This window comes from Nannobrachium achirus (assembly GCF_963921795.1).
Source record: "Nannobrachium achirus genome assembly, chromosome: 10".
In the NCBI taxonomy this organism is placed as follows: Eukaryota; Metazoa; Chordata; class Actinopteri; order Myctophiformes; family Myctophidae; genus Nannobrachium; species Nannobrachium achirus.
The window spans coordinates 45920334-45934791 of NC_137819.1; the positions used below are offsets into that span (position 1 = coordinate 45920334).

The 14458-nt window shown below is 43.5% G+C and overlaps 1 protein-coding gene across 1 annotated transcript; it reads right to left on the reverse strand.

Annotated features, from left to right (window-relative positions):
* Positions 1 to 1265: 1265 nt before the first annotated feature.
* Positions 1266 to 14229, reverse strand: LOC308293088 (gasdermin-E-like; the record flags this gene model as incomplete). Its single annotated transcript, XM_080735518.1, has 8 exons — positions 1266 to 1514; positions 1709 to 1779; positions 2043 to 2286; positions 2415 to 2542; positions 8683 to 8806; positions 11395 to 11545; positions 13144 to 13336; positions 14007 to 14229. 8 exons carry the CDS (start codon positions 14227 to 14229, stop codon positions 1266 to 1268), a joined length of 1383 nt encoding a protein of 460 aa, XP_080591644.1.
* Between the last annotated feature and the right edge of the window lie 229 nt (positions 14230 to 14458).

A 14458-nucleotide genomic window follows, 5' to 3' on the forward strand; every position in this document is an offset into this window, starting at 1 on the left:
CACTTCTTCTAGTTATTGTATGTTTTCAGTATATTACACGCATGCACGTCACACACGAATGCATTGCACACAGCACACACACACACACACACACTTTAATTTATAAGGTAGGTTTACACTAGTCTCGCGAGGCCAGACTGTTGCCTCCGCGATTTGGGCAAATGCTCCCATGCATACTATATAGCATTCGGAGATTGTGGAATAGTTGTCTGGCTACGCGAGACTAGGTTTACACAGCTCCTGTGTTTTGACCCTTTATGCTTGTGTGAACCTGTCCATGTCAGGATAGGTATCTCCTCCTTGTGGAATGTAGGAAGTAAGAGATCAGTCAGTGGACAGGAGAGATATGGAGAGAGAGTCAAAAGATATCTAACATTTCTGGTGCGTTGTGGGTACAAGATAAACTGACAAGTCCCCATACCACATACCAGAAATGCATTGAATGCAATTCACCATAATTAAACTGGGTCATCACATCACCTGTATACCGCTGCAAACCTTTGACAGGTGACACATTGTCCAATAATGATTCAACATATTCTATGGCTATCTAACAACTATTATCAATTTGTAGAAAGGAATATTATGGATGTGACTACTGTAGGTGATTATTGCACACTGTGCATATGGAATGCCAAACCTCGTGTTTCAAAGTTTAGGAGGTGATCCAGTGGGAGCAAGTAGCAGTGTGTCATATTTTATTTATTGTATAAAAATCCAGGTCATGTTACATTACAAATCAAAGGCACACAACAAGCTATTTCAGATGATCTATCTAATATAGCCTATTCATAAATGATCTTAAAAAAATATATAATAAATATATATATATATATATATATATATATATATATATATATATATATATATATATAAGAATTAGCTTTGGTTAGGTAGTTAAACATTTATACAACAAAACAAATAATGATCTTCACTGTTATAGCAAGTCAGTTAAATATAATAATAAAAAAAAAATGTATCATAAGGATTATCATTTTAGCTTTTAAGTCCATTAATCTTGACAATCTTTAACCCATTTAGGCCTAACCTATAGAATAGGGCTAAATCAGAAATTAGCCTACAAAACAAATATGTTGCTACATACTGTACATGTACTGTAACTTCTGTAAGCCCCTCCCAAACAGCAAAATGTGTTCCCGGCCTGAATGGGTAGAAAATATACATGTGAATGCAGCAGGCACACGTTCATGCATGCATGTGGGCTGCAAGCACGTGCTCGACACGCGCACACCAACACAACTTATTTAGTTCTGCTGATCACACAGATAAGACAGGCCTTGTACTGTGATACACAGGACCAGTGGCAGCACTCCTGCATTACTTTCTCTCTCTGCTGACAGCCCTCCAGCCTCACTCCTGAAGTTCACATTGCATGTGATGAGCAGCTGTTGCATCCAATCGAAAGCCTTGTCATCCTGTAGGGGGAGGGGCAGCGACTCCAGGGGAAGAGGAGAGCAGCTCTCCTTCTGATCCTTTAGATCTAACATGTTCAACTGTGGGAAGGATATGACAGACCAAGCAAAAAAGATAGACAAAGAGACCAATCAGTAACTTCCACAGATTATATACACTCTTATAGACAGACTGACAGATAGACAAACCGACAGACAGACAGACAGACAGACAGACAGACAGACAGACAGACAGACAGACAGACAGACAGACAGACAGACAGTGTTAGACTGACCAGGGTATTGAAGGCCTCCAGAACATCAGGAGTGCTCTCACTCAGCTGGTTCAGTGCTTCGTCTGGTAATGCTACAAAAAATATGCGATACAGAAGTAAGACTACGTGAATGTAAATATGCAGAAGTTGAAGTGTAAAAACACTTAGATACCAAATGATTTGCATGAAAGTTGGACTGAGGTCAGCTGCTTTCAATAAAGCCTTACAAGCTCAAAGAGTAAAACCCTTTTGAGTGGAAATTAATAGGAAGATAGGACTCCCCAGGCTCACTTATATTACATTTAATTAAGTGTGTGAGTCCTGTCTTCGTGTTTATGTCATTTCTAACTCTAACCTTCCATGGCGCTGACCAATAGATGAACAGCGGTCAGCGGGCTCCCTGGGGTGACAGCGCTCCCAGGCCCATCACTCTTAATGTGACAGTCTGTGTGGGTTCTGAGTAGGTAGGGCCTGAGCATGTCCAATATGGCACTTGCAGAGCAATCAGAGTTCCCAGAGGTAATTTCTTCCGCCACTAGGGGGCGACTTGCAGAGTTGCTGTGACAGACTGATGCATCACCAGTGCACCACTCCTCCAACTTAAAGAAAGACAAAAAAGATAGACAGGTTAACTGAGAGACAAGTGACAGTGACACTGACAGACAGGTGGACAGACAGATGTTGATGGAACTACAGAAATAGACAGGACTTTTACTATACTACTCACAGTATCCTCTACATCCGAGAGAGCATCTCTGTCCTTCATCACTTCACAGAGCATCTGGAACAGAGCAGAACGACTCTCCTGGGGAAGCTCTGCCAGCGGAGACAGATATACTTGCGGGTTTTGTAACTCTGTGGATTCAAAGATGACGTCGTTATTAATACATTTAACCTTTTGCATCATTCAACATCTTCTGCAGCAAGATAAAAAGTTAAAAGATAATTTCAAGTACACAAAGAAATTACAAAACGTATAGGCCAAAGTGTATTTTGGACCTTGGAAATACATTCTCACACATATTATACTGTACTTTAGATAAGCCTAAATAAATTATACGTTTGCATTATTCAACGCCTTCCCTTTTTTCAACACCACCTACAGTATGTCATAAATCCAGAAGGGGGGAAAAGGAAACAAAACGTGCAAGGTTGTTTCGCTTGCCCCATACACAAATGTATATTATTATATTATATTGCCTAGCAGTGAATAGTCTGTAACTCTGTGTTGCTAGTTTGAAGTAGAGAGTTGAGAGCATGAGCCTCAAACACAGTTGCTGATAAGCCCAGGATGCAGGGAGTAATTAAGGTTGGTAGGTCACAGCTGCCAGCAAGTCAGTGGCCCCTTTGTTTAATGGCTGTGCAGAGGAGATAATGTTTTAGCTCAGGAGAGAAGATCAAATATATTATTGTTTTCCTTTAGCCAATTATGAACTGACCGTCTGGGTAGAGAAAGTCAGTTTATCTGTGTGCTTTACTGGCGTAGGAGGATGTATCTGTATGTTGTGTGACTGTTACAGCGCTGTGACAAAATCTTTCTATTATCATTAAATATTGTATCTGAGTCAAGGTTTGCTGATCTTTTGAGAGTTTCCATTCCGCTAGACTTTTAGACTGGAGGCCATAAATGAAGCAAGGACCACCACGCACACAAATACACAGCCATTCATAAGTAGTTCAGTTCGTTGTGAAGTACTACAATATAAAATGCATTGAAAGACTAGTGCCTCTTCTGATAAATCAGGAGTCATTTAACAATACTACCATGAAATGGCCACCAAGAGAATATGGTCTATCAGTGAGTGAGTGAGTGAGTGAGTGAGTGAGTGGACACGCACCAGGTGTTTTGTCTGGAATCTGTCCATCCTTTTCAAAGAAGCAGTCAGACTCAATGTCATCATCATGCAGGCCTATCTCTGAGAAAAATACACACACAAACCCACATAAACACACATGTTAACATACACATAACAGGCACACAGAAGCACAGACTCACATACACATACTGTAGATACGAACACATTCACATACACATAGCATAGGCCTGGATATGCACACATTCACAGACACGTATATGCACACATTCACAGACGCATACAGTATAGGATGCACATGTACAGTAGTACCATATAAAGATAAACATAAACGAGAATTCATGACCAACAGAATAAATAAAAGGACAGTCATGCCTCCTATGTAACTTTGTGAAAGGCTACAAACAGCAGCGAGGGCCATCTAATAGCAGCACCCACTGCATCCGACCGGGGCCCGCTGCACTTGAGATTTCAGAAAAGTTGCGATTCTCACACACACACACACACACACACACACACACACACACACACACACACACACGCACGCACACACGCACGCATGGCACGCGCATGCACGCACACATCCCACTGAGCATGTGCACCCAATCTATTATGAATCACCCCATTCAATGGGAAGGAATTGCAGAAACCCCCCCCCCCCCCCCCCCCCCCCCCCCGCCGTGTACAGTAAACATCTCCCGTAACGCTGCTCTCAAAATCCACCGCACGTAAGCAATAATGGAGTCCCAAATCACTTCCTGGCTGTTTTCTGTGGATCTGATCTAGAAAATGCATTTCTATACTCTGAATGGATGGCAAGCAGAGTGGCCCAATTCACATTCATTCTTTGCATAAGGCTGTCCTCTGCCGCCAGCTTGGCTAAAGTACACATATGAGCGTCCATTGTAAAAAGAATTAGTTTGGGAATAATCAATAGATAATTTTCTATAACATCGCAAAGGTAAGCTGCTTTTTGCTGGCACCAGTCCCAATAAATAAATAATACATCTGGCAGTAGAACTGTTAATAATGTCCTTAATATTGACAATATAGGAATCTCCATATATGAGCATAAAACGTATGTTAATTAGTAATGCCAAGCAGGGCCTTGGTGAGTTAGGGCCTTCGTTTGATGCCTGTGGATCTCCATATATGGGCGTAAGGGGGTACCCTAACATTCTAATTTTCGGCCTGGGATTTATGACATCAGAAATCTCCATGTATGGGCATAAAAGGTTTTTTTCTTTTTCTGGGAATGACTATATATGGACTTTTATACCCTGAGAAATCTCGTAGCTTGTCTGACTGTCAGTACAGGAAGTGATGTCACGTGACATCCTTTTTATGCCCATATATGAGTCATTCTGTACCACATCACTGTGACTCACTGACATCACGTGACATCACTTCCTGTACATACAGACAGTCAGACAGACAGACAGACAAGCTACAAGATTTCTCAGGGTAAATGCGACCTTTGGTCGCAAAAATAATCATGTTGCATTATAAAGCATTCTATGGTCACGTACATGCAATGTAATAATATGCTTGCACTATAATAACAGTTTAATAGCAAGAGCCTCAGGGCGACAAGCGAGGTTGTGCCATGTCTTGGCCATCTGGGCAGGGATGTACGGTATATCGGACCAGTTAACCATATATGGAGACCCCTGGTAGGCTGGTACCCATATATGGAGATCCATTACTGTATATTGAGATATGCTGTGAGAGCCCAAACATGCTTACTCAGTTATGGAGATTACATGGAGATCCCTGTCTGTAGAACAAGCCACACAGATGGGCTGTCTTGGCCATATGGATTCTGTTAGTGTGGTATGTGGCCAATATGGCCTCCATATATGGGCATTCCCATATGAAGTCCTGTTAGATATGGGCTTAATATTGATGACATCAGGGAACTCACGAAAGGGATTCTGTTAGTGTGACATCACAGTGAAGCCAGAGCGTGATGTCAAATGGGTTCATATAGAGCAGTGGGTGTGGTTTACTGGTGCCACTCAAAAATCTCCTGTTCATTTCCTCATAGACTTTCACGAAAATATTTATAACAATTATGTTAAGCCTAGAACCAAGCCATCCAGGATGTCAGTGAATCATGACCATGAAACCTTTTTTCTGTGAAACAAATCTTTTGAAGATCGCTAAACAAAGGGTATTTAGTATATCAAATAATTGCATATTAAATATGTTTGTATAGAGGATCAAAGCTTTTATGGTCATGACTCACTGAGATCCTGGATGGCCAGGTGCCATGGCATTGGTCCGAAGGTTCATTAGTCCGAAGGTTCATTAGTCCGAATTTGTTAAGAATACTATGCCTAACCTCAGTAACCCTAACTAAATTCGGACTAATGAACCTTCGGACTTATGGGCAGTCCCCCTAGGGTTAACATAATTGTTATAAATATTTTTTGTAAAAGTCTATGGGGAAAATGAGCGAGGGATTTTTGTTGGTGTAGTGGTTAGTGCATACCGGTATATGCCCTTCATGCGGAAGGTGAGTGGTTCAAACCCTGACTAGGCCGACGTCAGCAAGGGGGAGATGACGACAGCCATCCGGATCCCTGGCCTCCCCTAAGTAACAAGAAATCTTGTGAAATAAAATGTCACCAACCAATCATCAAGGATGATGATACACGAAAGAAGAAGAAGTGGAAACCACTTCCGCTGCAATGCTTTATTGGAGTGCACTCAGGGGAAATGTGTCACACCTGTGGTGGAACAAGTGGGGGTGGCCAACAATGGGGACTTCCTGCAATAAAGACAGAGCTTTTGTGTGTATGATCATGACCTGATGAATATCAACAAGATCGAAACGTTGTCCAAATAAAGAAAGTATTTGTTGTACTTTATACCTCGGTGTGCAGGCTCTATCCATCTTGATACATTATAATTATGGTCACTCACTGACTTTTTTTTCTTTTGGCTAGGATCGAAAAAAAAAACATCACAAGGATGCAACAAGGACGCATCATCAGTGATGTAGCCTGGGGTCGACGGGTGTTTCGGGTCTCGCAACATCATACACCCTCGCCCAGGTGACCCAGCCGGGGTTGATCAAGTCCCGACTTACGTCCCAGTAGCTATCCACGATCAGTCCTATTAGGGAAAGACAGGGTCACTCAATGTGCTGCACCGGAACTACTCTGCCGGGATTGGGGGTACTATTCTGGCGCGTGGAAGAACTAGGCTCTATGGGTTGACTCCTGGCCGGGCTCCTCCTACGTCTCACCAGGTCCTCTCCTGCTCTCACCAGGTTCAGAACCTGTGCGTTGCACCAGACCCCAATCCAAACATTACATTCAGCTGCTGCAGTTGAATGGCCCTCCTAAAGGCCTGACCGTGGATTTGTTGGGCTTCTTCCTCACGGAAGACACAGGCTGGGGCGCTAACCCAACCTGCTCCCGGGTGCCGTCTAAATTCCGGCCGTCAACCGAGTCTCCGGTGGTCACCAAACTATTCCTGGTTGTCACATAGTCTATTCCTATGAGCCACTATAAATAGAACTAATAATGAAAAAAAAAACATCACAAGGATGCAACTGGGACGTATCATCAGTGATGACTTAATATTAATCTCTATAAATCTTTCAAATCAGCCTCATAGTGGCGCTATAACAGGCCAATTTGTGTTTTACTGCATCGATCTGGGCAACACCTTTTATGGGCACTTCCTAGAGATCCAGGGCCGGTTCTAGGATTCTGGTGGCCCCACGCAAACATTTTTTTGTTGGCCCCTCAAAACCAGGGGTGAATGTGGCTTGAAGTTCTTGCCAGAACTCCCAGAGATTAAAATCAGGGATACCTCTTGGCTGTGGCTGAATACAATTATAAAATATTAAAATGAATGATAATGATTCATAGATGAGCACTACTGATTTTGACAGTTTAGTCTGTTAAAAAGCCTGTCAACAAAACCTACAGTGGCAAGTTCACACTTTTGAGTGTTACTTGCATAATCACCTACAGTATAATGTAAACCACACTTCACACCCAAATATGTCTGAGAAACGTTAACATTTCCTTTTTCTGCTGCGTGTTTTTAAAATTGTTGCATAGCGAGTGCTGACAACATAATTTAATATTTTCGTGCCTTTTATACTCTGGTTTAAACAAGAAACAGGGAGACTGCCATGCTCAACTAAAACGTTTTCAGACTTATCAGGATGAGCAAACAAAGCAACAACCTACAGACATTGTATTGAATGAGAGCAGGGTGGGCAGCAACTGTATATGTTTTTATATTTTTATGTATCTTATCTTTTATGCTTCGAACCCGGGTCTCCCGCATGAAAGTCCAATATCTTAACCATTACTCCAAAGGGATATCCCTATGGAACGAGAGCAGATACTAGACTTGTGAGGCTTCAGGCTGGGGCTGCGACTCTCTCCACCACACTCACCCCCCTTTGACCTCCTCCTACGGGGAAGCCCGGATCCGGGTCAGGGCACCAATGTAACGGAGGTGATCCAAACCTCCCCACCCGGCTTCGAACCCGGGTCTCCCGCATGAAAGTCCAATATCTTAACCATTACTCCAAAGGGATATCCCTATGGAACGAGAGCAGATACTAGACTTTTGAGGCTTCAGGATGGGGCTGCGACTCTCTCCGCCACACTTATATGGACCCCAGGAAGATTATCTGGATAGATAAACAAGGACAATTTCTAAAGCAAACAGGCAGTTGCTCGAGCACTGGTTGGCTCCTTCCGTATGTGCACTGATATAGGCAATACTGTACAGAGACAAACCATTAAATGGAGTTTTGAGAAAAAAGTCTGTAACCCCGGCCTCCAATACCACTAAATGGGGTTTTGGGAGTAATTCCAGTAACCTGGGTCTGTAAGAGGTGGGCGGGGTGCCCGAGACAACAGCCAATGCAGAAGCCTTACCATTCAATGGGGTATGGGGAGTAATGTCTGCAATCTGGGTTAACTGTGTCGCAAATCTATATTTACTTTAGCTATAAACATTCACTTTTTGACCAGTTATAACCCGACTTTAGACAGACATCTAATAGCCGACTATGGCTCACTGGGATCATGCAAGCACACACACACACACACACACACACACACACACACACACACACACACACACACACACACACACACACACACACACACACACGCACACACACACACACACAGACACACTAACCAAAGTCGCCATTTTCCTTGTTGATCTCTAGTTCCAGAAGGCTGTAGGCGATTACTGTGCCGGGAGGGATCTCAATGGACTCCAGACTGGCCTTCTGAACATTGTTCTTAATCTTCACACAAACCTGAGAACAGACATGCACAGGCACACACGCACACGCACACGCACGCACACACACACACACACACACACACACACACACACACACACACACACACACACACACACACACACACACACACACACACACACACACACAAACTGAACATTAATTTTGTGCACAATCAAAGCATCCACCATCACAAATGTTACAGAACATGCATGTTCACATATCCAACATCCACTATTCAAAGTCTTCTAGTGCTAATACCATAATGATGCATCATGCTAGTTCAGGTAGGCATGGCAAGCGAGAGGTGTACACACTCAGCCTCACAGCTCGGATCTCGGTCCCATTGGTTCCTGCAGCTGGACAGCTACCATACCAAAAATGTGTTTTGGATTGGTAAGGTAGAACTGGTAGAACTTGATCTCCTCCTGACCTCAACTGTCCTCTGAAAAGCCAGCAATCTCTACAATAACCATATGACACCCACTCACCTCTGCACCTAAATGGCCGTGGCTCATGTAATGTGCGACTGAAGCACTGTACTGATCCCAATTAATGAAATCCCAAATACAGAATAGACTTTCACCATGCCACATTTAATGCCTGTCTAAAGGGGAGCACACACTGGCCGCGGGCGGCTGCGCAGCGTCGCGTCGCGGTATCGACGCACGTTAAATGCCGCGCGGTAACCCCAACTGGATGCGCCGCGCTGCCATAGCACATCCATTTCCCCCGGTGGGGAGAACCATGGGAGAACATGTTCACCGCGCGGCAAAGCTGGAAAAATAGAACAGCGGCGTATCGGCGCAGCAGGCGGTGCGGCAGACCCGCGGCTGCGCGCGTCTGACGGCGCCGATGTGGGTTAGTTCATCTATCTATAAATGCGACAAATCTCTGTCTGTCTGTGTGTATGTAATCCGCGTATCTCGAGAACCGTTCGTCCCACCGGCTTCAGATTCGGCACGCACGTTCCCCGCCGCGGCGCGGAGTGCAGTGCCGGGCCTCGACCCGACCCGACGCACGTTTTTTCCGAACCGGCGCAAAACGTTCGGAATCTCCTTATGCGGAGCTGATTGTTGACATCAAGCTGTTCCGGAGGAAATCTGCGCAAGCGCTGACTCATTGTGACATCACTTCATAAAAGGCTCTGACATCACGCCACATGAGTCAACAAAAAATCTCTGCGAATGTGTATGTATGTATGTATTCCGTGTATCTCGAGAACCGTTCTTCCCACTGGCACGCGCGTTCTCCAGATATGGGCATAAAATGAATGCCCGAATGCGGAGCTGATGTCTGACATCAGAGTTTTCCGCAACCGGTACTGTGTGTGCAGAGATCTCCATCTCCATATGGGCATAAGGGGACAAAGGCAAACAGATGGTCAAAACGGGTCCTATGACAACAGGTATATTGGGGTTTGCATTAAAGGGTGGGGACAAAGGCAAACAGATGGTCAAAACGTGTCCTATGACAACAGGTATTTTGGGGTTTGCATTAAGGGGTGGGGCATTCATGGGGTCCGCTCCAAAAAATAAAATAAAAGAGACAAAGACAAACATAAGACAAGCAACAAAGCGTGGGACTGGGAGGATGACTTGAATGATGCAGATTTAAGCAGGCTGTGTATTCTGCTTAAAGAAGAAACAAACAAAAAGCGACAGAGATCTCATATATGGGCATAAAATGGACACAGATAAACAGATATCTCCATATACAGGCATAAAGGGACACAGACAGACAGATACAGAGATCTCCATATATGGGCATAAAATGGACGCAAATAGACAGATATCTCCATATATGGGCATATATGGGCATAAAATGGACCCAGAACTATATCTGCAGTGATCTCCATATATGGACATAAAATGGACGCCGACAGACAGACAGATACAGATATCTCCATATATGGGCATAAATGGACACAGGCAAACAGATGGTCAAAACGGGTCCTATGACAACAGGTATAATGGGGTTTGCATTAAAGGGCGGGGCATTCATTCCCTATTTACATCGTTCCCGAGTTGGCCAGGTTGCCGACTAGACGCTGGGCCGCCCAAACCCAGCTTCTAGTTGAAAATAATGGGGCTGTATGTTTTGACGCGTCGCTTCCACGCCGCCTCCGCGTCCGGTGTGTGTTCCCCTTTAGCCTCCTGGCAGTCTTATGGTTTTCTTCCGAATTTAACCCTGGCATCCCCCAGTTTGGGCATGTCGTTATAGGCCAAATAAATAAATAAATACATAATTAGAAATATTTCTGAAATGTTTTTAAGATCTACAATCTCTCAACATTTCATTATGTAATGTGTTGTGAGTTTATAGATGGCTCAATACAATGGCTTTTGTTTCTTTGTGGCTCAGTGGTTAATGCAGACATGTGTGAGTACAACAAATATTGATCACTTATTTTACATGTCTGTGTGAAAATGATGAAAATGTCCATCACAGCTGGTATGGTGATGTTCTTAAGCCTTTCTTGAAAATGCAACTGTTGGAAGCTTGAATAACAGTGAATGTTGCCTACTTTTGTCAAACCTCTGACGTGACAACAAGGTTTAATCTTTGAACGAGACTTTCGCACACTCAGGCTCCATGCTCACCGACACGGTGTTGGCCATCTTCCCCAGGAAGCCTTTACAGCTGCGCTGTTCAACCACGCAGGTGCTGGTGGTGACGATTCTCTCCGTCAGCAAGGCCAGGACATGTCCGCGTTTCAGCCGCCGCACCAGCTGATGTTGCAAGTTCACCGACCTGCAGTGTGGGAAAAAGTACTCACACATTTTACTTATAGTCAGGGACCCACAAGTCCAAAAGCTCAAGGAATAGGGGTGATACCTGTGATGTCTTGCCGTACTTTTTATTTCTGTTTTATCTATTAGTTTGGTCATTAAGGTCCACAGAATGACAGGCCTGCTCTGCCGGAAACATCGCGAAAAAAAGTTATGGCCATTTGTATATTCACTGTCCCATTGACTTCACTCTACAGGAAAATAAAAATATAAAAAAATAAAAATAAATGTGCTTTAAGTAGCATGTGAGGGGTTCTTCATGATTCTGAATCCATTGCAAGCATTTGTTTTGCATGAAAAGCATTCCTAGGGCAAAATATCGGCCCCCCCAAACTGTGAAAAGTGAAGATTTTTTGATGACTCATCACTTTTTACAATTCTGGGGGGCAAAAATCTAGCCCAAGGAATGTTTTTCATGCAAAACAAATGCTTGCAATGGATTCAGAATCATGAAGAACCCCTAGTTTGACCCCTCACATGCTACTTAAAGCACATTTATTTTTTTGTATTCTTTTCCTGTATAGTGAAGTCGATGGGACAGTGAATGGCCATAACTTTTTTTCGCGATGTTTCTAGCAGAGCAGGCCTGTCATTCTGTGGACCTTAATGACCAAACTAATAGATAAAACAGAAATAAAAAGTATGGCAGAACATCACAGGTCCTCTCCCACTAACAGGTACTGGGTCCCTGACTATTAAGTAAAAGTCTCAATAAGGGTGCACACACACCAAAATACCTATGAGAGTGGAATCCGCATTCCGCCAATGCATTTCAATGAGAATGGAGCGTTTTTTCTTTTTTGCAGAAATCCTCTACTGGCATGAAACTGCTCCATTCTCATTGAAATACATTGGCGGAATGGGGATTCCACTCTCATAGGTATTTTGTTGTGTGTGCACCCTAATCCAATATAGAAATACTCTGTTACAAGTAAGAGTCCGGAAAAAAAAATGTATGCATCAAAATGTACCAAAAGTAAAAGTACAACATCTTTGAAAATAGCAGATCTATAAGCTCACAACGCGCCGCGATGCAACACGTTGATCGATCGGCTAGTTTTAAATAGCCAAGGTATAAAATATGGCTTAAGTGGTTTATGTATGTTTTTTAATATTATAATCTATCCACGGGTTTCCAACGCCCCATAGTGCATTGCGCAGACGTTGTACCGAGCTTCCGGCGCCGCAGCCGAGTGTTTACAAGCTCACAAAGGGCTGCATCTGCGACGCGACGTGAGCTTGTATGTCTGCTGTTAAACCGGAAGTGTGGTCCAAATAATCTCCAGTAAACTCCCGCGGAAACAGGTGGATATCTGCAAAGTAACTAAGCTAGTAACTAAAACTTTCAAATAAATGTAGTGGAGTAAAAGTACAATATTTGGATCCGAGATGTAGTGGAGTAGAAGTAAAAGTATTGGAAATTGGAAATATTCAAGTAAAATACAGATACCTGGAAATTGTACTTAAGTACACATAACTAAATGTAGGATACTTAGTTATTTTACACCTTGCGTGTGTGTGTATATAAAACAACAAAGCAACATTTACTGTGACTCTAACCTGTTCTTGGAGTCACGGCGCAGCTTCTTTGCGTCCACTTTCTGTTTCTTGAGCTTGCCGAGATCTGATTGCAGCCGGCTAGTGATCTGCCCGTCCAGCTGGGCACTGGCCACGCCGACGTTGGCCCCCAGGTGCCCGCTGAAAACCTCCCCAAAACTCCCCTGGTATGACAGGATGTCCATCTCAGAAACATCTAGTAACAGAATATCAGTAGGGGCGTCACAAGGGGGGGGGGGGGTGGGACTGAGTTACTAGGGCCCAAGGTGGAGGGGCCTTAATTATTTTATACTTTAGCTATTGAAAAATAGCAGATATACAAGCTCACAGTGCAGCACATAGTGAAAGTAAAGCTGTTATTTTTGAAAGTTATGAAAATGTGTGGAAAAACTTTGAATATATGTATTTTTTAAACGAACATTTGTAACTCAAATTTTGCTTCTGGGGGGTCCCTGGAACTAAATATTTTGAGATGGGGGTCTGTGGCCAAATACATATAATTTTGGGGGACCTTCACATGAAAACGTTTGAGCACCACTGATATAGAAACAGGTTTTTCAAAAGACCTTGGAAGGATTTGAGATATTCCAAGACTTGCACAAATTTTTACGATTTTTCAAAAATAGCAGATCTACAAGCTCACAGCGCGGCACTCGGTGCCGCGCTGTGAGCTTGTCTATCTGCTATTTTTCAATATTTCTCGTAAAGTAACCAGGGACCAGAATTTGGTTAGACAGTAGACACCCCTGATCATCAGGCATCAAGTAGCCTATCAATACTGGTCAATTAACAATAGTTCTTAAAGTTATAACACAGATCTATACAGTTGCAAAAGATCAGTAGGATGTAGCCTACGGTAGTCCTACCTGCATTTAAAGGTGTTTCACCCAGGAATATGTCACTGAGAGTGAAGTCGTGGGGCTGGTACTTGTACTTTGGCCTCTGCCACCAATAGCGTCGACCTTGCCTGACGACAATCGCCATGGGAACCAGCTTGTCTGCGTCATTAATACGCGAGACGTGGATGAGACTGCCGTCTGGGTCGATCTGGCGGACGAGCTTGGCAGTTAACTTGGAAAACGTTGACATCGTCTCAAGTGGGGAAACTGTAGATGGATGGCAGAGAATAAAAATTATGACAAGGGTTTATGTTTTAGGTATACTTAGAGCAAAGAAAAGATGAGTGTTAAAATGCTTTCATTTAATGTGGGAGTTGACCTGAAGCTGACCATATCCATATAGGCTCGAGCCATACACAGTATAGCCTACTGTGTAGAGTCAATGCACCTCCCACTTTCCAAAGATACCCCCTGGACTT